Source organism: Brassica napus, chromosome A7 (assembly GCF_020379485.1).
Source record: "Brassica napus cultivar Da-Ae chromosome A7, Da-Ae, whole genome shotgun sequence".
Taxonomy (NCBI): Eukaryota; Viridiplantae; Streptophyta; class Magnoliopsida; order Brassicales; family Brassicaceae; genus Brassica; species Brassica napus.
In genome coordinates this window covers 17362628-17386235 of record NC_063440.1, presented here as the reverse complement: position 1 = coordinate 17386235, position 23608 = coordinate 17362628, and the positions used below count along the sequence as shown (strand labels likewise).

General features: G+C 38.1%; 4 protein-coding genes and 1 pseudogene across 4 annotated transcripts; 2 read left to right on the top strand and 3 right to left on the bottom strand.

The window, feature by feature from the left end:
• Nucleotides 1-1369: 1369 nt before the first annotated feature.
• LOC106355536 (cytochrome P450 94B3-like) lies at nt 1370-3161 on the bottom strand. Its single transcript, XM_048737041.1, has 2 exons — nt 2605-3161; nt 1370-2539 (listed from the first exon to the last, which is right to left on the bottom strand). The coding sequence occupies exons 1-2, from the start codon at nt 3063-3065 to the stop codon at nt 1498-1500; spliced, it is 1503 nt and encodes a 500-aa protein (XP_048592998.1). The 5' UTR covers nt 3066-3161; the 3' UTR covers nt 1370-1497.
• A 3162-nt stretch (nt 3162-6323) lies between these two features.
• Nucleotides 6324-12226, top strand: LOC125576159. The gene is made up of 3 exons (XM_048735555.1): nt 6324-7370; nt 7581-8185; nt 8362-12226. Exons 1-3 carry the CDS (start codon nt 6324-6326, stop codon nt 12224-12226), a joined length of 5517 nt encoding a protein of 1838 aa, XP_048591512.1.
• A 1582-nt stretch (nt 12227-13808) lies between these two features.
• Nucleotides 13809-16051, top strand: LOC106404773 (WAT1-related protein At3g56620-like). The gene is made up of 7 exons (XM_013845456.3): nt 13809-14241; nt 14345-14407; nt 14496-14612; nt 14736-14964; nt 15103-15261; nt 15370-15521; nt 15617-16051. Exons 1-7 carry the CDS (start codon nt 14054-14056, stop codon nt 15831-15833), a joined length of 1125 nt encoding a protein of 374 aa, XP_013700910.2. The 5' UTR covers nt 13809-14053; the 3' UTR covers nt 15834-16051.
• Nucleotides 16052-17413: 1362 nt separating this feature from the next.
• LOC111199378 (NAC domain-containing protein 41-like) lies at nt 17414-19787 on the bottom strand. The gene is made up of 5 exons (XM_048737039.1): nt 19330-19787; nt 18578-19177; nt 18347-18492; nt 18098-18249; nt 17414-18029 (listed from the first exon to the last, which is right to left on the bottom strand). The coding sequence occupies exons 2-5, from the start codon at nt 18656-18658 to the stop codon at nt 17677-17679; spliced, it is 732 nt and encodes a 243-aa protein (XP_048592996.1). The 5' UTR covers nt 18659-19177; nt 19330-19787; the 3' UTR covers nt 17414-17676.
• A 968-nt stretch (nt 19788-20755) lies between these two features.
• LOC106356739 lies at nt 20756-23028 on the bottom strand (annotated as a pseudogene).
• Nucleotides 23029-23608: the final 580 nt, after the last annotated feature.

Genomic DNA, 23608 nt, shown 5'->3' with positions numbered 1-23608 from the left:
GTCATAAGCAAATTGTGTTGACCGAAGACTCTCTTGTCTTCCAAATTGCCTTATCCAAATGTGATATTAACAAAACCAGAAACTTTCAACCTCTCAAAACAAAAGGAAAAATCATGGAAAACGTTAAAATTGGTTTTCTACTAAACTCATTTTAAATCACTTAATTTTATGTATTTAAAAATCAGAAAGTTTATGAAACAGTTCCAAACAAAAAAAAAATTTATAAATATCAAAACAATATGTTAGTCCTAATGACAAGACATCAAGCGACTATAATAGATAATTGAAAACAATCTTGGTAGAAAATGCTTCCTTAAACCAAGCGATGGTATCCCATTGGCAATCTTTTGGAGCTTGGTGTGTATCCACATCAGTTATGAGTTCGATTCCCTGTGGAACTAAATTATCATTACTTGGCCAGTTTGGACTTGGGTTTTTGCCCAAGTGGTTTACATGGTGAATCGTAACAGATGATCGGTTCACCCTCTGCATTAGTCGGAAGGTATTCCGAATTCGGATTTGGCAGTGTAGTAGCCAGTCCACTCTGTAGCACTAAGTGTGTTCTTCCCAAGGCCGACCGGATCAACCGATAGAATTTATAAAAAAAAAAAAACTTCTCCTAGAGACTGAACAGAGTATACAAAGTGTTTGCATTTGCATATGTTAACACGTATTTTGTTAAATGTATACACTACTAGTTCCAATGTTCATTTAGGGGACGTGTACCAAAGTGTTTCTGTTTGATGTCTCCTCAAGCTCTGGAGCCATCATGCCTGCCCTCTAGCTACTCAGCAACATACACACAAGGGAGAGAATAACAGAAGAATCCTCTCTGGTGGTCTTCCAGTATCTGATTCTAATCTAACTAAAGATCAAAACAGCTCTAGCAAAGAAAACTCAGACGCAACCAAGCTATTTCCATCAATGGTTGTACTTGTGCTTGTTGATCCCCGAGAAGGCAGTGATGGAGACATCTATGGTACAAAATCACTGTCCCGAGTTTTCATACTAGTTCTTATTGGCGGTGAGAAGTATGTGACCTACTCATGCGTTCTTCTACAAGCGGAAGTCTTTCATCTTGTGACTACGAGCGGATATACGTAAGACTTTGGAAGCTATATATAGAATTTATTAAGAATTTTAATTAAAAAAAAAATTCTAGTATAAAATTTGGCGGGCTATATAAATTATTTTTTAAATTTTAGGTAATATGAAGATGTTTCATTTGCCTATATTTAGGACAGGCCCTAGATATTGATTGCCGAAAATCTATAGTTCGTATATCATATATGAGTGATATAGCCGAAGGGAGACCTATCTTAGCTAAAACATACATATTCTTTCACTCTTGCAAGTAAGTCGAATCCAATAGACCCAAATGAGTTTTTATTACACATATTGAAGGTCCAAGATCGTTACTTTATAAAAGTGTAAACAGTAAATAAAGCATAAACATTATAAAAGTGTAGACCAAAGCTAACTTGTCCAACAAATAACTCAGGTTCTTTCATGTATCCTAGCAAACAAACCACCTTTCATTCTAAGTGTCATAGACAAGAGAATCTCAGGACGCTCCTTCACTCGAACCTCAACAACAAACCTGTCCAACACCGCCGCAACTATCGACTTCATCTGAATATAAGCCATCTCTTTACCTAAACACATCCTTGGTCCTGCATGAAACACCGGAAACTTATAAGGATTCTCACCTCTAAACCCACCATCTGTTTCATCAATCCACCTCTCTGGATCAAACCTATCACAACCCTTCCCCCAAATACTCTCCATCCTCCCCATAGCGTACGCGTTGTAACTTATTCCCCAAGCTTTCCCAACAAATGTTCCATCAGGTAATACATTGTCCTCAACGCAACTCATTGTGTCCACTGGCACAGGAGGATATAACCTAAGAGATTCGGTTATCGCTGCGTGCAGATAGTTCATCAGTTTAAGCTCCTCAAACCCGTAAACTTCTCCGACACGTTTCCCTGTTCTTGCCCTGATCGAGTTCAGCTCTTGTCTGATCTTCTCTTCCACTTCTGGATGCTTAGAGAGTAACCAGAAGAACCAGCTCAAAGCAGAGGATGTCGTGTCTCGTCCCGCGAGAATGAAACTAATGACAATATCACGAAGCAGCTCCGGCGAACTCATCTCCTCGATGTTGATGAACCTTGAAAGCAAATCCTCGTTCGTGTTACTTGACCTAGCTTGATCATCAATCGTGTGACGCACGATACCGGCTGCGAATTTATGGACGGTCACGATTGATTCTCTCAGAACCTTCTCTGATCCTATGTCAAGTTTCTTCTTGATCTTCCATGAATACGAGACCACGGACTGAAACCGTTTCGAGATGATCGTCGCCGCCGTCTCGAAGGCTCTCATGAACTCTACACCGTCTGCTCCGTCGTCGCCGAGGCAAGCGGCATCGACGTTGAATGCTAACTTGCAGATGTTATCGAACGCAAAGCGTTCCAATATATCTTGAAGGTCTATGGATTCTCCGGCGGTCGCCGCCGCGGCTAAGAGGGGAACAAGCCTAGATCGGAGAAAGTCTCAGCATCTGAGACTGAAAGTGAATTAGATAAGCTGAGATCGATATACCTGGTGTTGATTTCGACGGTGACGTTGGTCATAACGAAGTCACGGAGCGACCTAGTACTGAACTCGTAGCTCGCCGTCTTCCTCTGTTTCCACCACATCTCGCCGTCGGAGTTGAATATTCCACGGCCAAGAAAATCTTCAAGAAACGAGATGAACCGCTCGCCTTTAGGGAAGCTATCGAACTTCGTCTTGAGCATGAACTCGACGTTTGCTGGATTCGCCGTCATGACGAACTGTTGGTTCCCTGGTCGCCGGAAAACAGCTGTTTGTGTCGGACATCTGGACAGAGTCTCTACCGTCCAATCGAGGAAACGGTGACGGTTTTTCACCAGTCCAGGTATGCTGCCGACGATCGGGTAGGATTTGAAACCGATGTGTGAGGACGGTTGCCTTGGGAAGATGAAGAAGATGAAGATAGGGAGAGAGACAAGGAAGAGGATGATGATGATGAGAAACTCCATTTTGTCTTCTTGTCTGAGCTGCCTTTTCACTTAAGTTTCAAACCAAGTGTTTCTGGTGGTTGTGGGTATCAATCAAATTGAATTGAAACAGAAAAAGGGAAAGACAAGTCATTTGATATACTATTTGGCGCTTTGGGCTTTTTAAAGGCTCAAAATAGCATGTTTATTGGGTACAATTAGATCTACTCCAAACCAATATCCAATACCAAAGCTTAATTATAATTATGGCCAAATGAATTATGTAAGACTCCAAAAACACACACATCCGCATTAAACAAAACAAAAAAACAAAAACAGTAGAGATGACTACTATTCATTCATGCTTGCTAATCTCTTTACTTTCGTCCTATGAGGTCTGGACGCACGTATCCGGAACCAAAGAACCGAAACAAATCGAACCGAAAGGAGGTTCTGTTTGGTTTGCATTTGGATCCGTTCCATTATCAATGGATCTTATATTTCTATAACCAAAAACCAAAACCAAATATGGACCTAACCAGAACCGAACCAAAAATTAAATGGGTACTCAAATTTCTATATATAATTTCTATACTTATAAATATTAACTATATTTAGTTGTTAAATAATCAAATAATTTTAAAATATTTTTTTAAATCATAATTACTAAAAATGAGTTACCAGATACTTTTTATCTAGAATATTTAAAATTTCCTGAATTATTCAAATTTTATCCGAAAATTTGAAAAATCTGATATTTAATCCGAAAAACCTTAATTTATGACTTTTTAACCCAACTTAACCGAAAATCAGAACTGAATGGGATTCAGAATCATCTCAGATGTTAGTTGGTTCCTAAAATTGCTACCCGAACCAAATCGAGAACTGTAAAAACCAAAAAGAACCAAACCAAAAAAATTTAATGCCCGATCATAAACCTCTAGAATCAAAGAACAAAAAAATTGAAACATAACCGGAACCAAAACAAAAAAAAAACTGAATTCCCTTGGCTAGTCCCTATAATAGAACTTAAGTTGAATGATTTGTTTTGTGATTTGTATGTGTACTCTTTTAGTTGTGGATTCTTTTGTAAATTTGAAAAGATGTTAGTGAATTTTTTTTGGTAAATATGTTCATGTCTACAATATTATCTTGCCAAAAGTACTTGACAGTATTGAAGTTTTTGATACAATTTCAGTAGCAAAACACATTAACACAAAACTTTAATCAAATTTACTACAACTAATGGACAAGACTTCGAAAAAAACAAAGTCAAATTAACAAAAGATCAAACATTAAATAAGTTCAAACATATAACATTTTCACTAGAAGCCTTTGGAAGACTTAAATTTTAAGCGAGAATTTAAAATATAAACGTTAAGCTGAAAATTAAAATTTTAGCAGGAAACTTAAATTTTAAGTGGAAATAACTAAAATCTCATTTGAATTTTATGAAACATAAAAATATACACCGAATAATATAATAAAACAATATGAAAGTCTAACTTCTAAAATTTAATTAATGTTTATACGTTAAAATCAACTATTTTCTTATTTTATAAATAAAATACTCAAAGTTAAAAAAAAAATTTAAAAGATGAAACTTTTTGTAATTTAATAATTCAATAAATTAAAAAAAATACCATAGTCCTAACATTATTAATTTATAGAGGCTTTATGGTATAACTATGTAAAATAAATAGTCTAATAGTTTGATAATGTTTTGGAATATTCCTTAAATAAGTTTAGTTTCTGGATGTTTTTAATTAATAATGATTCACTAAAATTATAGAGTAACATGACTTTTGTAAATAACTCCAAAAACAAAGAAAGAATCATATGTGTGATTTTGATTTAATAGTATAGATTTTAGAATCTGAATCTAACGATTTATGTTAATAAGTTCTTTTGGAACTTGAATCCAACTGTCTTGGATTCTCCCAGATTTCTGAAGAACATTTTAATTTTTACACCTGCATTGGTAAGGATAAAGTAAGAGTATCAAACTAACCTCAATTATTTAATATCGCATAATCATTTTCTTCCTACATTCAATAGTGTATATTTACATCCATCCTTTATCTTTTTAATTCTACTAACATAAGATCTCTACTTCAATTATTTGAAAGATAAGTTCGACATGATTGCCCAAATTATTGGACACCTAAAAGAGTCATAGATGTTTATGCTATTCTCAGATATTTATGTTTTTGAATGTATTCTTTGACCAAAGCACTTTTGGATGCTTTTCGATTGATCATCTGCAACAGTGAAATTGACAAATTGGTTTCCATAATACATTTTTAGAAGAATGGAGGTTTGCTTTTGAAGTGTTTTCTTAACACACGCATGCATCTTTCTACTCTATAACCAACATAACCTCTACGTTACATGACAATACCTCAACACATCCATTAGATATTTCATTAATGTATAACTCCAACATCAGGACCAAATTTGACGAGTAATGTTTTTAATCTATCGAGTACTTTGAGAGTTGATTTCCTTTTTCTAATCAAGTGGTACCTTATCGATGTGTATGTATATATAGACCACTAGAAATTTATGTTTTCTGACGATCAGGTTATCTAAATAAAAATATAAATGTTTTGGAGATGAGAAATGATATACTATAACTTGTTATGGGCACAAACAAATATCAAAGATCTAATATATCTTCAACTCCTTTCTATCTAAATTAAAGGATCATATTATTTATATAATAAAAGATGGAGAAAAAGTTCGAGAACATACATCTTTTTCTAAAGTTTGAGAATGTGTGTTGCTAGCGAAACGCTACGCATTTAAAATTTCAAAGCTAGAAGTTTAAAGGGTATTTATTTTGGAAATCAAACACTAAAGCGGAAAATATCGCTCCCAGGCACGCTTCTCTAGATAGTCTCCCACCCGTCACTATCTTCCTCTTTGGTTTGAATTTAGCGGTTTCCACTCACCTGGTTTCTATTTGCCACTAGTTTTTTTCCCTTTTCTAACCATTTAGGGAAACTTTTGAAACCACCCTTACCGAAGCGCCGAACAATTTCCCGTTTCCCGGGTTCCACCCCCGACAGCCAGTCGGAGGGTCCGTCCTGCATCCATGACCAAGCAAAAGGAATCAACGACTCATCTCAGGCGCACCTGAAAAAGAAGACTCCCCGACAACAAGATTCTAATCTAGCTTTGTAACTGCCTACTACGTCTCAGCTCACTAAGGCAAGCCCTCCTCAGTTCTTAATCAGACCTCTCTACCAGAACTACTACTACAGCAAGGATCAGCAACGACTGGAAACTACTCTACAAATGACAAGAAGACTCACGTATGCAGAGAAAGGCAAGGGCATCTCCCTTTCTCCAACAAAAACCCTCCCAAGGCGTATCAGGGCTCCAGATATGGACACCACGCAAGCCATCAAGGACAATGAGCAAACACTCATAGTAAGGCTGACGAACACAAGGGAACAGAAGGTCTGGAACCTAATTCCTTTCCTTGAACGACGATGGGGCCTCATAGGCACTGTCACCGGCGCAGATCTGGGCCAACAATGTGTGCAGTTCAGATTTACTTGCAGAGAAGACTTAGAAACAGTCATCCATAACCGACCATATCACTATGCACGATGGATGCTCATTGTGCAGAGATGGGAACCGGTAATCTCATCTACCTTCCCTTCATTGATTCCTTTTTGGATAAATGTCAGAGGACTCCCACTACACTACTGGAGTGAAGACATGATGTACGGAATTGGCAAGGAAATAGGAAAAGTCGAAGCGGTCGAAGTGACTAAGATCTCAGCTAAAGTCAAAGTCACAGTTGATGGCCTCCAACCGCTAGTAAAAGACACAATTGTGGATTTCTCTTCTGGAGAAGAGATTCATGTTTCCCTCGAGTACGACAAATTGGCAAATCACTGCAGACTGTGTAACATGCTCACACACGAGGCGCGAGACTGTCCAACTACAAACCTCCCGACATACCATCAGAAGACAGAAAAAGTACAAGGAGACTATGCACGAAAGCTTAGGGCTGATAACCAAGCAAACTCAACAAATCTCCACTACAAACCCCTAAGGACCTCGGGCCAGCGAGTAGAACAACAACCCTTCAGCCAACGGCGTGATAGACATGGACGCTCTTTTGGACCACGACTCTCGACTACAGAAGCTGATAACGCTGATGGGAACAAGCAGCTGTCCCCTTCTCGCCGGTGGGATGCAAGGCCTTCGCCACAACTACCACCGGTTACCTCTCCGGCTGATTCCCATTCCTACAGAAGAAATAACTCGAAAAATGTACTGGCCAGAGAGGAGATACATGTTGAAGACCAGGCTCGCCGGAACCCAAGAGATGTTTCCCGACGAAGATCACTCTCATTCGGAGCCCCGCCGGCTGAATCAAGAATGATTTGGAAGGAAAAAGAACATGCCGCTGAGCATAATCACTCTGAGCCCCCCCCCCCCCCCCCCCCCCCCCCCCCCCCACCCATCCATGATGGGGAAACTCTCATTTTGGACCCAGTAACTCAAAAGCTCCATGATAAGATTCTAAGTGAACTACAGGAAGCCACTGCCAATTATGTTAACATACCTGACCCGATCGAAAGTGCTGCAAGACGCCAAAGGGTTCTAGAAGGGGAAATGGAGAACTTAATGGCAAGAACAGCTGCAGCTATGCTAACTCGGGCGCTTCAAAACCAGCACCAGAATGCGACTATCGCCGCTGCCACCAATTTTAACCTTGAGGCTCAATTAGAGCAGATTGATCAAGACCAGACGCAGACGCACACGGAACCGGAACATATCATACCACTGGTGACTCGAAAGAAGAGAGGCAGACCCTCTGGGAAAACCGCTACAGCGGGAAAAAACACTGGCCTAAGTGGAACGGGACCAAAGAAAAGGAAGGTGCTTGCCATTCAAAACTCCCCAAGAGTTAGAAAATCGAGTACCTCCAGGACTACTCAAAACAGCAGGAGAACTATCCCTCAGAACCAGAGCAGAGCAACCCAGGTCCCAAAACCACCGTCACGAAGGGCTACTACAGTAACAACAGACGGAGAGGCTGAAGCACAAAAGACAGAGACATCGAGAGCATCTAGTAGCAGAAGAGGCGCCACTTCCCCAAGAAATGAAGCAAGGACGGCGGATTTTCACGATCCGCAAAGGTCTCTTCCTTAAAGATACTGAGCTGGAACTGTTGTGGGTTGGGGAATCCTACAACAGTCCAAAGATTAAGGGCCCTCAAGAAAAGCTTGGACCCTGATATCATCTTCCTAATGGAAACAAAAAATCCCCTGGAGTTTGTTATGTCAAAGTTAGATTCTTTAAACTTCGTTTCAAGCTATCATGTTCCACCTCATAGTCCGGGAGGAGGAGGACTTACTCTACTTTGGAACCCCTCCGTAGAGCTCTCTGTTGTATCATCGTGTGACAACTTTATTGATACTGAGATCATCTATAAAAAGAAACGGTTTCATGCGACTTTCACTTATGGAGCTCCTGAACACCAAAACAGGAGATTAGTGTTGCAAAAGCTTACTGATATTTCGCAGAGTAGAGACGGGCCTTGGTTTTTGACGGGTGACTTCAATGACATCGTTGATAATAGTGAAAAGGAAGGCGGACCAGTTCGAGCAGAAGGAAGTTTTGTGGATTTCCGTACATTCATGTCAACTTGCGACCTGTTTGATCTGAGACACTCAGGAAATCCTTTGTCGTGGAGAGGTGTTAGATACACTCACACCGTACTATGCCGCCTTGACAGAGCCCTCTCCAACAGCCTTTGGGCAGAACAATTCCCATCAGGAAGGTGCTCGTATCTTGAATTCGAGGGGTCTGACCATCGCCCATTAATATCGTATTTCGAACCAGATACAAAACGAAGAAGGGGTCTATTCAGGTACGATAGGCGCCTCTGTAAAAATGAAGAAGTCAGGGATCTCATAGCAGTGGCATGGTCGTCAAACAGAGAATCTGTGGAACACAAGATAGCAGCATGCCGAAGAGCCATTTCGAAATGGAATCGCGAACATTATGAAAATAGCCAGGCAGCGATCAGTAAGGAGAAGTTACGTTTAGAGAAAGCAATGTCTGATCCGACTAGAGCTGAAGAAGAGATAACAGAGATCAACATGGCTTTAAAGAAGGCATATAAGGAGGAAGAGGCTTACTGGAGACAGAGGAGCAGGACGCTTTGGTTGGCCCTAGGAGACAGGAACACTGGGTTTTTCCATGCCACAACCAGGGTCCGAAGAGCCATCAACAAGTTTTCAGTTATAGAAAATGCAGAAGGAGATGCAGTCTATGAAGAACCAGAGATTATTGAGGTCATTACAAAGTACTTTGCTAATCTGTTCTCGACAAATAACTCAGACCCATCTAACATCGTGGAGGAAGCCTTAAGAAAGTCCATCACCCCAGAAGATAGGGACGCATTGACAGGTATACCCACAGCTAAGGAAATCAAAGAAGCCCTGTTCTTGATCCACCCAGATAAGGCCCCGGGGCCTGATGGCTTCTCGGCAGGGTTCTTCAGGACAAACTGGTCTACGGTTGGACCCGCCATCATAGCTGAAATTACGGACTTCTTCAGACATGGAACTCTCCCACAGAACATCAACCATACTCACCTGCGCCTAATACCAAAGATCACAGCACCAAAGACAGTGGCAGATTATAGACCGATAGCTTTGACTAACGTCTATTACAAGATTATTTCGAAAATCATCACGAGAAGGCTGCAACCGGTACTGGACTCCATCATCTCCGAAAATCAATCTGCTTTTGTGCCAAACAGAGTGATTACAGACAACATAATGATAACACACGAAACTCTTCATTTTCTCAAGAGATCGGGAGCTACAAAACATTGCTCTATGGCTGTGAAAACAGATATGAGCAAGGCTTATGATAGGCTAGAGTGGAAATTTATTGAGGCGGTGCTCCGGAGATTTGGATTCCATGAGGTTTTCTGCGGTTGGATTATGAGTTGCATCACGACAGTGACATACTCTGTCTTATTCAACGGCGAGGTCCAAGGAATGATATACCCAACTCGAGGCATCCGGCAGGGAGACCCGCTGTCCCCTTACATCTTCATACTTTGTAGCGAGGTTTTATCGGGTTTATGCATGGAGGCGCAGCGAAGAGGTTCACTGGCAGGGGTTCGGGTCGCAAGAGCTAGCCCAAGAATAAATCACTTATTATTCGCTGATGACACGATGTTCTTTGCCAAAACGACCATCAGTAGTGTCAATGCACTAAAGGAAGTCCTGAAGAAATATGAAGCTGCATCTGGTCAAATGATCAACACAGAGAAATCTGCGATCACTTTCTCCAAAAAGGCGCCAGCTGAAGTGAGAGAAAGGGTTAAAGAATGCCTGGGTATTGCTAAGGAAGGGGGGGTAGGAAAGTATCTAGGCTTGCCAGAGCACTTTGGTAGGAGGAAGAGAGATCTTTTCACCTCGATTGTGGATCGTATACGACAAAAAGCGGCAAGCTGGAGTACTCGTAAGCTCTCGGCCGGAGGAAAACTGACCATGTTGCAGTCAGTCCTGCTACCAATTCCCTCTTTCTCTATGATGGCTTTTAAACTGCCGAAAGGTCTCACCAATAGGATACAATCAGCCTTCACGAGATACTGGTGGGATGATAACCCGGAGACGCGGAAGATGTGCTGGATCGCTTGGTCGCGAGTTGCAAAACCGAAATCGGAAGGAGGGTTAGGAGTGAGAGACGTTGAGGCTTTCAATGATGCCCTACTAGCTAAGCAGGGGTGGCGGATTTTAAACAATCCAGACTGTCTACTTGCCAAAGTGATGACAGGAAAATATTGTACCACTTCCTCGTTCCTGGCTGTACCAGCTTCAAGCTCATGTTCACATGGATGGAGAAGCATCCTATGCGGAAGAGATCTCTTACTGCAGAACATGGGTAAAACTATAGGAAATGGAGAGAGTACAAAGATTTGGGAAGAACCGTGGATCTCACTGGATGTACCAACTAGACCGATTGGCCCGCCGAACCTCTCTTCAAAGGACCTAACAGTTTCACACTTGTTAACTCAACCAACAGGAGCTTGGGACCGAGATAAAGTGGATTTGCTGCTTCCCCATGAAGCTCATAAAATCCTTCTCCTTAAACCAAGTAGAACAGGAGGCCAAGATAAGCATTGCTGGTTAGCGACTAAAAGTGGTGAATACTCTACAAAGACAGGTTATCATACAGCCCTGAAGCAGTTACAGCCCGAACAGAGTCCACCCCCCCAACCGATGATATGTGACTGGATGGCAGACATTTGGTTGCTCCCCATCCCACCCAAGATAAAAGTTTTCCTATGGAAGATAGTACAGCGTGCGCTACCGTTGGGAGATACGCTAGCTTCAAGAGGTATCCCAGCAACGTGCCTCGCTTGCACTCATTGTGGAGATCGAGAGACGGCGAACCATCTGTTCTTGACATGTCCTTTTGCGAGACAGATTTGGAACCAAACCCCGATCCATAATGTGATGAACATAATTGATTCTGCAGATTTCCAAAGAGCCCTCAAAGACTCAAAGAAGGCCCGAAACCTTCCTCCCATAGGAATGAGAATGGGGTCTCTCTTTCCATGGATATGCTGGAACCTATGGATTGCTAGAAACCATAAGATATTTCAGAACAGGTGTTTTGAGGCGAAGGAGGTCCTCTCGAAAGCGATTGCGGACGCACTGGAATGGCAAACAGCTCAGGAACAGTCTATCACTGGTCTGGCCACTGAGCAGAACACAATTGTCCAAAGGCCTCCTCCCCAAATGAACCCAGATATCATCACGGTGAACACAGATGCAGCTTGGAAGGAATCAGAACAGAAAGCGGGGTTGGCTTGGCTGTTCTCGGATAACACAGGCAGGATACTGGCACGGGGAACCTCGCTCGAACTCTACGTCCCCTCCCCCTTAGTGGCAGAGGGCATGGCGTTAAGAGAAGCCTTACTCCATGCGCAAGCTCTTGGCTTTAACAAACTATGCATCAAATCAGACGCTCAGATCATCATCAGAGCTATCAATAGGAAAGACCCAATCAAGGAACTTTGCGGAATCCTACAGGATATCCTAAATTTGTCTTGTTACCTCTCTGTTTCCTCCTTCATTTTTATTTCTCGCAAAGACAATATGGCCGCTGATGCTCTTGCTAAGAGAGTATTAGTTGAAACAATCTATGTGTAATCTCCTTTCTTTTTAATGAAGTAGTCGTTCAAAAAAAAAAAAGAAGTTTAAAGGGTAAGAGCAAGCGCCTTGTTTGTCTGAGAAGACGCACAAGAAGACAACGGAGAAGAGGATGATGGATAGTTTTTCTTCTTTCTTTTGCTAAAAATTGTTGGTTACTGAATAATAATACAAAAATATATTTAGTAGTAGCAATAACACATGTTGATACTCTCACACAATGTAGAATTGTCTAATATCCAACTTTAACACTCAGAAGACACTCATAGGAATAGTTTTCTAGGTTAAAAGTTAATATATATTCCTCTTTCTATCTCGTTTTCTTGTAAATATTTAATTTTATATATGAATCATTAGGATACTTAATTTCTCTATGTTCCAAGATCTTCTGATATACCCACAAGGCACAAGCTATATATATAATATGAATGATTCAATCTTTCATCGAATTGATTTGGAGAGAATGAGTTTGGCAAAAATCTTCCCTAACTTTGTAAAATATCCAAAACTCACTTAAAGTGAAATTATTAATGGATATTCTAGAGAAGGTAATGGATCATGCCCAACTTGCATGATTTTATTTTTAAAATTAATAAAGTGCGAGCAACATAACAAGGAACCCCAACTAAAAAAGACCAAAAAAACTCAAAATCAATTAATTACTGAGATGTGCAGATCTTTTATTCACAATAGTATATTGATATTGTGTTCTACGGTCCATGCGGATTAATATCTATAAACGCACTCAGTATATACATTTTTATTGACAATTACATATGGCTTGATTAGTTTTAGTTTCGGTTAATTTTTCCAATTTGTCATATTAAAGCAAATATATATTTTAAGACTGATGACAAAATTGTGACTCATATGAAGCAGAATAGCCAAATGTTCTTGTTTATTAAATTAGTGCATAGATAGCTATATACTATATTAGCTAATTAGCAATTGAACTTTCTCAGTGTTTGTGTTTATGTTTACGTTAATTGCATCAGCATTCACGTTGCGACTCCAATTATCACATCTCTGTGGATATGGTTAGTGCCACCACAAAACAAAACCACTCACTTCAAAGCATTTTGCAACATCAACAGATATTATTTCATCTGCGGATCCCACAGACAACGTAAGCTTGGGCCCAACTCTATTTCTACTGTCACTTGTAAATTGTAATACACTCCGTCCACTTGTGTTTGGTGTGCTGCTTTCCCTAAAGCCCCAATGTCAGAATAATTATAATGTGATATTGGAGGGGGTTGTGTGTGTTCTCTCTGATCGTAACTTGTTCATTTCGCATCAGTTTATTATATATTCATTTTATATCCTTTCACATCATGTACATCTTAAAATAAATAATCTCAAATATTAAAAGTATTATACATGCAAAACAACTTAATATTAATTTTATATCCTTTTTAGTCAAAAATTAATATTAGCATGATTATCGTGTTAATATTTCGAAATGCTATATACTATCCTTAATTGGTAATATTGTAAAAATAGAGGGACCATGGACCTATGTATTCATAAATTGACAAAAAAAAATTCACCTTAATCCTCCTCCCGGGAAAAAAAAAAGAAATTACAGATAGAACGGAATAATAAATACGAACGCCATTGAAAAAATTATATAAATAATAATAATTATCAGAAAAGAAACAAAAGGGCATTTGAACTCATCCGAATCTGATGCTCTATAAATACAAAGAACCTTTCACCACTTTGCTCGTAGGAAGAGCTCAAGCCACAGCCCCCACAAGTGGTGTCTCACCTCCATTGCAATATAAATTTTTGAATCGATATATCATTTAAACAGAGATTTTAAATATGGTGTTAAAGATGTCGGAATCAGCCAAGCCCTACTTTGCAATGATATGCCTCCAATTCGGATACGCTGGCATGAACCTCGTGACCAAGGTTGTGCTCGACCGCGGCATCAGCCATTTCGTCCTTGTGGCTTATCGCAATGCCTTTGCCACGGCCGCCATCGCACCTTTCGCCCTCCTCTCCGAGAGGTAACATATCTATATTACATACAAAGTTCGATCCTCATCGGATACTTAAGCATTTAAATGAGACTGACAAAAGTCAAAAGTTATTTTTATTTGGATGTTCTAGGAAAGTGAGGCCGAAGATGACGTTCCCAATAATCATGCAAATATTTGTACTAGGTCTTCTTGGGTTAGTCTTCTTTCTTTTGAATAATTTTTCAAGACATTTGCTTGACATGCATATAATACATTTTTATTTTGTGGATTCTTTAAAACAGACCTGTGATCGATCAGGACCTATATTATGCTGGTCTTAAACTCACTTCACCAACTTTTGCCGGCGCGGTCACCAACATCATGCCCGGTTTGACCTTTATCATTTCCATAATTTGCAGGTAGCTAAATATAAAGCATAATCTTAAAATTAATTATATATGATGGTAAACATAATAGGTTCATTGATAAAATATGGTACGTTGATAACAATCAATGGTTCAAATGTTTTGGTGATAATAAAGGATGGAGAAGGTGGAGATGAGAAAAGTAAGATTCCAAGCAAAAGTGGTGGGGACATTAGTGATAGTAGTTGGAGCCATGTTGATGATTTTAATCAAAAGCCCTTTTATCAACCTTCTCCGGTCTCACCTCATCGGTGATGCTTCGTTGTCGGTCGGGGAGGACTACCTCAAGGCCACCGTCTTCTTCCTCATCGCCTCGTTTTCTTGGGCTTCCTTCTTCGTTCTTCAGGTAATTATTTTTTCAAGGTGACACAAGTAGAGAAATTATCTAAATATTTTTATTATAAAAAGAAAATATATGCGAGTTTAATTTGCGCTATGTTTGATTAACATTTTTCCTAACGAGTTAGGAAATTTATTTCTTTAGGCGGCTACGTTGAAGAGATACTCATCTCACGGTTCTTTATCGACGATGGTGTGCTTCATGGGAACGTTACAGTCCACAGCCCTAACGTTTGTGATGGAACCAAACCTTTATGCATGGAACATTGGCTTTGACATGAACCTTCTTGCCTCTGTTTACGCGGTTCGTCCTTCTTCATGGTTACATATATAACTTTGTTAAAATTATAATACGTTTTGAGAAATAATTATAATACTTAGTTATGTAATTTGTGAATGTGTACTTTTATAGGGTATAATGTCGTCTAGCATAGCGTACTACGTTCAAGGGATGATGACGAAGCAAAAAAGCGTTGTCTTTGTCACTGCTTTTAACCCTCTTTCTGTCATAATCGGATCCATCATTGGCTTACTTATCCTCGGCCAAAGATTATACCTTGGCGGGTAAGCATGAATTTTGACCAATTAGATCACATGGCTCCATCCTCGTATGTGTCTAAACCTCTACTATTTTTTGTTATTCATTTCTAAAATCTTAGGGTTCTTGGAATGGCGATAGTAATGGTGGGAGTCTGTGCGGTTCTGTGGGGAAAGGAAGGAGATGAAGAAGAGAATCATGAAGAGAAGTTTGTAGTAGTTGTCAAATGTTGTAAAGGCTTCAGAAACAATAGTCTTTCGATGCCAAGAATCAATGAGGAGGTAGATGTTGAAATGCAATCTACTGGGAAAGCTAAGATGGTGGTGGGTTTGTCGTAGTCTTGTAGGTAGAAAAATGTTCACGAGCTTTAAATAGATATTTTAAGTCTTCTTTTCTTTTGTCCGATAGAGGAGCAACTTTTTCTTTGTACTATATATCATGCTCGAACCTTTTGCTTTTAGGCTTTATAATCTTCTTATTTAGCAGGGAAATAACGATTATATGTATGTTTCAAATATTTCAACCAATCAGACTAATAATCTCGTTCAATCCAGTTGACCATCCCAGTATGATTCAAATGAGTTACTATTGAGGTGACAGAGAGTTTGTAATGGAAATGATTCTACATATTCTCATAAGAATACATTTTTTTCCCCTCAAGTCATAAGAATAAACATACATTTATATGATGAGGTTAGGGCAATGAGCCACGATGAGTCTACCTCTCAGGAAATGGTGTTGCAGTCGTGGAGATCAAAGCGGCTTCTTCACTCATATGCAGGTCCGGTCCTGAGCATAGGAAAAAAAAACCGGTCATCACAAATAAATATGGGCAACACTCTTTTTTCTTTTTAAACACAACTTCCATTCATGAAATAAACTTTACACTCATGTAGGTCCATGGTCCGCTGAAACAAAATGTATGCTGTTTAGAAATTTATCACACTGAAAGATTTTGACAAGGCATGTGTTCAAGGCCTTTGTACCCAAAAGCTTGAATGTGCTCAAAAACATTACGTTCTTGAAAAAGCACTCAAATATGGTATGTTTGTTTTCCGGTTTAATTTTTATCTTGAATATCTACCATTTTATTAATAAAAATCTATACTGATTTATAAGAATTACAATTAAGAGTTATTCCTTCCTGTTTTTATTCTATATAAAATAAGTTTGATCGTAGTAAAAAAAAAAAGAACAATTTCGGATTACAATTGACAAAGTAAAAACGTGTAGAGATGTGAAATATGTTCAGCCTTTAATATATGTCTAGAGATGTGAAAACTCACAAATCTGATGAAACAAAATTACTTTATATACAAAATAAAAACAAAGATTTTAATTATAAACAAAGATTTTAATTATAAGTTTTTCTTCCTCGGATGTTAGTGTGTTGCAAACCTCAACAACTCTATTACAAAAACTCTCTTCATTTTCCATACGTACATTTTTGTTTGCCTTGTTTTACTTTATACAATTATCTTGATGTTTGTTACCGGAACAGTTCTGCTTTTGCGAACTGCTGCTTCTTTTCTACAGCTTGAACGTTAGAAGCAGTTTCTTCCAGCACTTTCCTTTAAAAAAAAAAATTATAGACAGATTATTACAACGACTACTACTACTACCAGGAGACTAGTTGATGCCCTTTTGAAGGTTGGACCAAAAGAGTTGTAATGACTCTGTTTATATTTACCCAAACCACATTATACCATAAAATAGTTGGGAAGAGGACTTAGAGGATTATAGTATCAATTGCAAAATTTTCAATGACATTATTTTTTATCAAAGAGCCACACACAAGTGTGCTCGTGTAGAGTCTCGTGCAAAAAATAAAACCTGATATATGTTTCTTCCTCAATTTCCCAACTTTTTCTTCGTGTATTCCCTACTTTTTTCTCAAGGAATGGCCACAGAAGGAAAAGAAGATTAAATTTGCAGGGAATGCAGGATGAGATCACTGCCATGTCAAGGTTTTTGAGATTTTGTTTATGGTGTCTGACTCATAAAAGTCTGAAAATGATTATAAAAAAACTCTTCACAGCATTATGTAATGTTTCACACTTTCACTAGATTACAGAGACTTCAATCTAAAAACAAAGATCATATCACTTTAGTCCCTAAAAACAGAATCATTTAGAGTATTTTTTGAGATAAGAAGCCAGAGGAAACAAATCAACAATCTTCCTATTCTTCTTCATCATCATCATCATATTCTTCTTCCTCTTCATATTTTTCTTCTTTCTCAATCTTATTGAAAATAACATGGCAGAAAACCAAGTCAGTATCAGCAACAGACGGTGGGAGACTAATTTCTTCAATGAACCACTCTTCCCTTGGAGGTTCTATCTCGCCAGGCAAAAAAATGTCATCAGATTCTTTTTCTTGATCAGTGAGAGCATATCTACGTTTGATACCAACACCGTTTCCCTGTGGATCAAACACAATAGTTTCTTCACTCACTCGTGTCCAGAGACTCTGAGGGTCTTGGTCGTTAGATTTCATGCAATAGCAATGCCATTCTGTTTCTATTGGATAGCCTGGAATAGAAGACCAAGTTAGATCATGAAACGAAAACCAAATTAAACATGATTCAACATTATCTGACCAGGCAAATCACGAGGAGGTATTGAGAAGATGTGGGAACATTCTCCAGGTATGATACATGCGTTCATTGGCTGCCCTAGAACTTTGTTCTTCAGATAATAGTTTGCCATCATATCATCTGATGGAAGAAATCTGCAGCCGGCAGGGTGAAACCTAGACAAATGGTCCAGACCAAGACATCATCAGTGGTAAAGACATCATCAAATGGTAAAAAAACATATATAGCTAGAGAGAGAAGAGAGAAGATCACTTCTTTAAGGTGTTAAAAAATTTGATGAACGGTTCGACCAGTAGAGGATCAGTCTCGACTTTATCATAAATCTTGGCACTGATATGAGCTTTGTGGTCGATGTTGTTGCATTCTTCAAGCAGGTCTTGCACAATTAAAACCCTTGACTGAAAGAAGACAAGACATGAACACAACCTTTCCTACGAGTACTAACAGAATCATTGGCAAAAGATTTTTAAAAAGAGGGTTTACGCTGGATAGTGTTGGAGACTCTGCGTTAAAGGCGCTGAGAACATCTTCGTAAGCCTGTTTATGGAGCTCCTCGAGTTTCATATTTTTGTTACTTGGGAGACACTCTTCATCAGGCAATCTTGCACTGATACGTTTCACAACAAGAGACTCTGGAACAAAGTTGAGAATCGAAGTTGCATTCCTTTCCTGCTAAAGTAAAACAGAGAAGACAAAGAGAATGAATGTTGGCATCAATTTCCCTGACTTTTGATTTGGAAAGTATGGGTAGATTCTTACAGAGTTATCAATCTTTTTAGCAACAGAGACATGTGTTTCTTGATCGATCTTCCACTCGTTCATCAACCTTTGTATGATGTGAGACTTCTTCTGAAGAACAAGATTAACATGAGACACGAGCACACAGGTTTAACAATGAGGAAAGCGAGTACACGAGAAAAGTTGTTACGTGTGATGTCGCCGAGTTTTCTGCTTTGGAAGTATGGAGAACAGAGTAATAAGCTTTTCTCTGGAGCTCTTTGAGTTTCTGTTTCTTGAGCTCGGGCTCAGACTCGGACTCGTGTGCTATTTCTATCTTCTTTAATGGGCAAATCGTTAGATCTTCTACATTCAAGAGAGGAGTAACAGAATCAAGACCACTGGTGGAGAGAAAAGGAAAAGTAGAGGAATCCTAATTACTGGAGATTCGCATCGATATTTGTTACAACAAGAACTAGATTGAAGAAACAGCACTAGAAGCTTTTGAACAGACGTACCTGCGGGAGGATTTGAGTCTAAATCTTTATTGTCCGCCATTAGAGAGAGACAGAGAAATCACCGGAGATAAAGCTTCTGTGGGTTTAGGAAGAAATCTCCAGAGGAAGAATGTTTTAAAGTTGCAGAGACGAGGAAGAGGTTAATGGGAGAAGAGTTTGAAGTTTCTTGCGGAAGAAGCAACTTTATACTTGTTAAGGGGTCTTTGACTTGCGTCCTTATTTTGGGAGAATTAACTCTTTTTTAATAAATAGGACTATAGGAGAATTATCTTTTCCTTTTTTTTGTTCAAAAGGAGAATTTATCTAGATGTAAGAAAATTAAGGTGATGATTGTTTGGTTAGTTTCTAGATTTTGGATTTTGGTTTTTAGTTTTTGGATTTTGGATTTTAGATTTTGATTTTTGGTTTTTGATTTTGCATTAGATTTTAGTTTCTGAAAAATCACGAATGGTGATTTTAGATTTTGGTTTCTGGTTTTTGATTTTTGTTTTTAAAATAATAAAATAAAATTTTTATTAATAGTAAAATATTTATTATGGAAATAACATAATATAAAATATTATTATCAAGACACACATAATCTCTTTTTTTTTTAAAAGCAAACACAAAATAATATAATTTTATGTTTAAACATAAACTTAAAATTAATTTTGTGTTGAAACATACCTTTATATATATATATATATAAATGTATGTTTCAACACAAAATTAATTTTAAGTTTATGTTATATATATATATATATATCTATGCACTCTATATTATAACTTGTACATATAATATATGCATATATCCGTACATATTAAAAGTAAAATGTACATACATATAATATATATTCATCAGCGATTAACTACAAAAAAATAATTATATGTGTAGAATTTAACTATACATGCATTAATTTTATGTAAATTTTAGAATTAAATAATTTTTGATAACTATTATTTACAAATTTAAATTTAAAAGTTAACAAATATTTCTAAAATTGGGAAAACACAAGTCTATAGAGATAGTATAGTACACAATAATAGTAATATTTTTTCATAAACTAAAAATTAATTTTATTGGGTAGAAAATGGATTTTCATAAATTTAATAGTAAAATATTTACTCTGGAAAAATAAAAACAAAAATAGCATTGTAATAACATGCATAAAATTATTTAATAGTTTTGAGGTTTATATTTACTTTACGTGTGTTTGTACTTTGTAGAGTTGGTCTTATATAGTACTATTTAATAAAATTAACAATTGTATTTTGAAAAAAAAAAAAAAGCAATTTTTTTTGGTTTTGATCGTAGGTAATTTTAGAAAGAAACAAGTAAAATATAGATTTTGGTTTTTAAGAAGGAACTAGTAAAAAAAAAGCAAAAACTAGTTTCCCTATAAAATAGGGAATCTATTTGACCAAAATTATGATTGGGTAAAAAAAATCAAAAACTAAAAGCTAGTGTAGAATCTATGAAACAATCAACCTCTAAATAACTTCAAGTATGTACATAATGGTATCAAATAACTCAATCGAAATAAAACAAAATTTAAGTGAAAATAACAAGAAACTCTTTGGGGACTCTCTCTCTCTCTCAATTTCCGGCGTGCTGTCCTGACGGTTTGGGATCTGTCTCCGACAGCCGGATGGCTTCTTCAGCATCGGTTGTCGACTCTTTGGCTCCGGCGGTGCATCTTCTACTCCGATGGCTGCTGGCATTTGGCTATGTTATCACACCTTCTTCTCCAGTGCTGATAGTGGCTTCTCTCCGGGAGTTCTCCCGGGTTAAATCGATCTCTGCTTCTTCTTATTCCTCTGAGCCATCACCTGTTGTTCTAATCATTGATCGTCTCTTCCTCCTCTCGTGTAGAGTCGAAGCAACTTCAAGCTTCAATCATAAAAGATATTTGGTGTTTCATTTAGGAAAATCTGTTGATTAGATGATGTGGTTAGCGGCTGCTTCTTTCAGTCAGAAGCAGAGATCCTTTGGCGCTTGGTGGTTACGATTTTGGCTCTTTCTCTTGCTAAAGTCGTCCGACAGCTTCATCTTACTCGATGTCCTGCTCTGGTGTATTCCGGTGGACCGCCGGTGAGATGCTCCGGCGACGGCTTTCTAGCTGTGGATGACGTGAAGTCTCTGCTTACACGTGCACCTCCGTTCTATGACGCGTGTTCAAGCTGATGACTCGACGTTTATTTGGAAAACACACAACTCTTTTAATGCAGGCAACGAGGTCTATAATAGACATACAAAAAACAGCAAAGACGTCAGTGTTATAAAAAAAATAGCAAAGACGTGACCGCTACCAAGCTTTTATATAATACATGTTTATGTGCAGATGCTCATGAACATGTAGTGAAATGTTTACAAGGTAAATTCATGCGTCTCAGGTATTCTTTAAAAATGTCTTTAGAAAAAAGCATAACGATGTTACAGCATGATTAATAAAGGGTTCTTAGAGTGGGTTCTTAACGGAATATAAGAAACCATCTCTTAACTTTTAATTTTTAACTAAAAAAAGCTAAGAGACTGTTTCTTATATTACGCTAAGAATCCCATTAATCATCCTCTTATGTCCCAAGCTTTTTATTTTATAAAGACAGAAGACAATAGCAAATCTGACGGTTCCTCTTATAACCAGGACAACATTCACTAGTAGATCGATGAGATCTTTCTATCCAGGAGGCCAGTTCATTTGGCGCCCTCCAATAACATCAACATGAATGTGATACACCGCTTGACCTGCAAAACATCAACAAAGATGTCCCTTTGTTAGATGTGTGAATATGGTTATTGAAGATGTACAGCTATATATTAATGCATACATCCTTGTGGACCATCATTGATCACAATTCTGAAACCGTCATCTAGGCCTTCTTGTTTTGCTACAAGCTTGGCAACGTAGAGAATGCGGCCCAAGATGTCGATGTGCCTCTCCTCAGCCTGCATTAGCATAACCATACACGTTATTAGTTCAACAGTTGTCATGCTTTTTGCTTTAGTCTTTATCTTCTGCGGGATATTTTTTGAGGGTTCAACTTTGAAAGGTGTAAGTGAATTAGGTACCTTAGAGAGGCCAGTTAAGCCATCCTTCACTTTTGGTATGACAAGGATGTGAATGGGTCCCTGGGGCCTTATGTCCCTAAATGCTAAGACCTGCATAATCATGCAACATGATTTGAAAAACATGCCAAGAACAGTGAGATTGAAGGGTTACAAGGGTTTCAAGTACCTTGTCATCCTCATAAACCACGTGGTGTGGAATTTCTTTGCTGATTATCTTGTCAAAACTGCATGTTACAAGCATAAAGCCAAATAAAAGGCGAACATCAATTCAGCACAAGAAAAAAACCTTCAAATAAAAGATAATATATGAAAACAAAATCTTGAAAAAAGCAAAGAGAATCTCTATGACTTTGGCAATAGTTCTATGCACAAAATGACATCAGTTTATTGCAATCAAATATATTTCTACCGTTATTCATCCATCATTGACATTAGCGAACATAAAGTGTTCCTGTTGAAAGAGCTAACTTCACAAGGTACAGCCAAAACTCACATCGCATAGCTTACATAGAAAAAGGCTTACATGGTCGGAGAATCGGAAGGAGTGACGGCTAGAACAGCCTCTTTCTCGGAAGCCATGACGAGTTGACGACGAAGAAGGGTCAGAAATGAGATGAGAGCACAGCAACATGTGATGGTTCATGTAGCATCCACGACCCTGCAACCACTTCATTCCGCCACTCTTTTTATTATTCCAACCAATGATCTCCAGCCACGTCATGCTGTCTGTATCTCGTTTTTAGTCAAGTGCTTTGTGTACCCAAAGCCCACCAAACATGGATAATTACTGGTTTATTTTAATACCTTGGGTAATTCGGTAATGATCTTATATTATAGAGTGGGTTTGTATGATTACTTATGATCTTTATAACAAAGTAGATGGTGTTTGTATAGTAGAGTAGGTTTTGGTAAGAGAAGCTCATGGGATTCCATGGACCCCATACATAACACTTAATGCTTGGAGTTAATCATAGTTATTATAGATGACAACACATCATTGGAATAATTATCTAACGTTTAAGTAAGAAACACTACTTTACAACTTACAAAATTTAATTTATAAACTAAATTGATAGATATCTAATTAAAGTCGAATGCATCTTTCATTATACTACTCTCTTGTTATACCACAAACAGAAAGTAAAAGTAAGATTATGATGTCTGAACAGTCTATTCATGTTAACGTGACCTGATTATCACATGCTCTGCTTAGCCTTTTTGACACTTTAT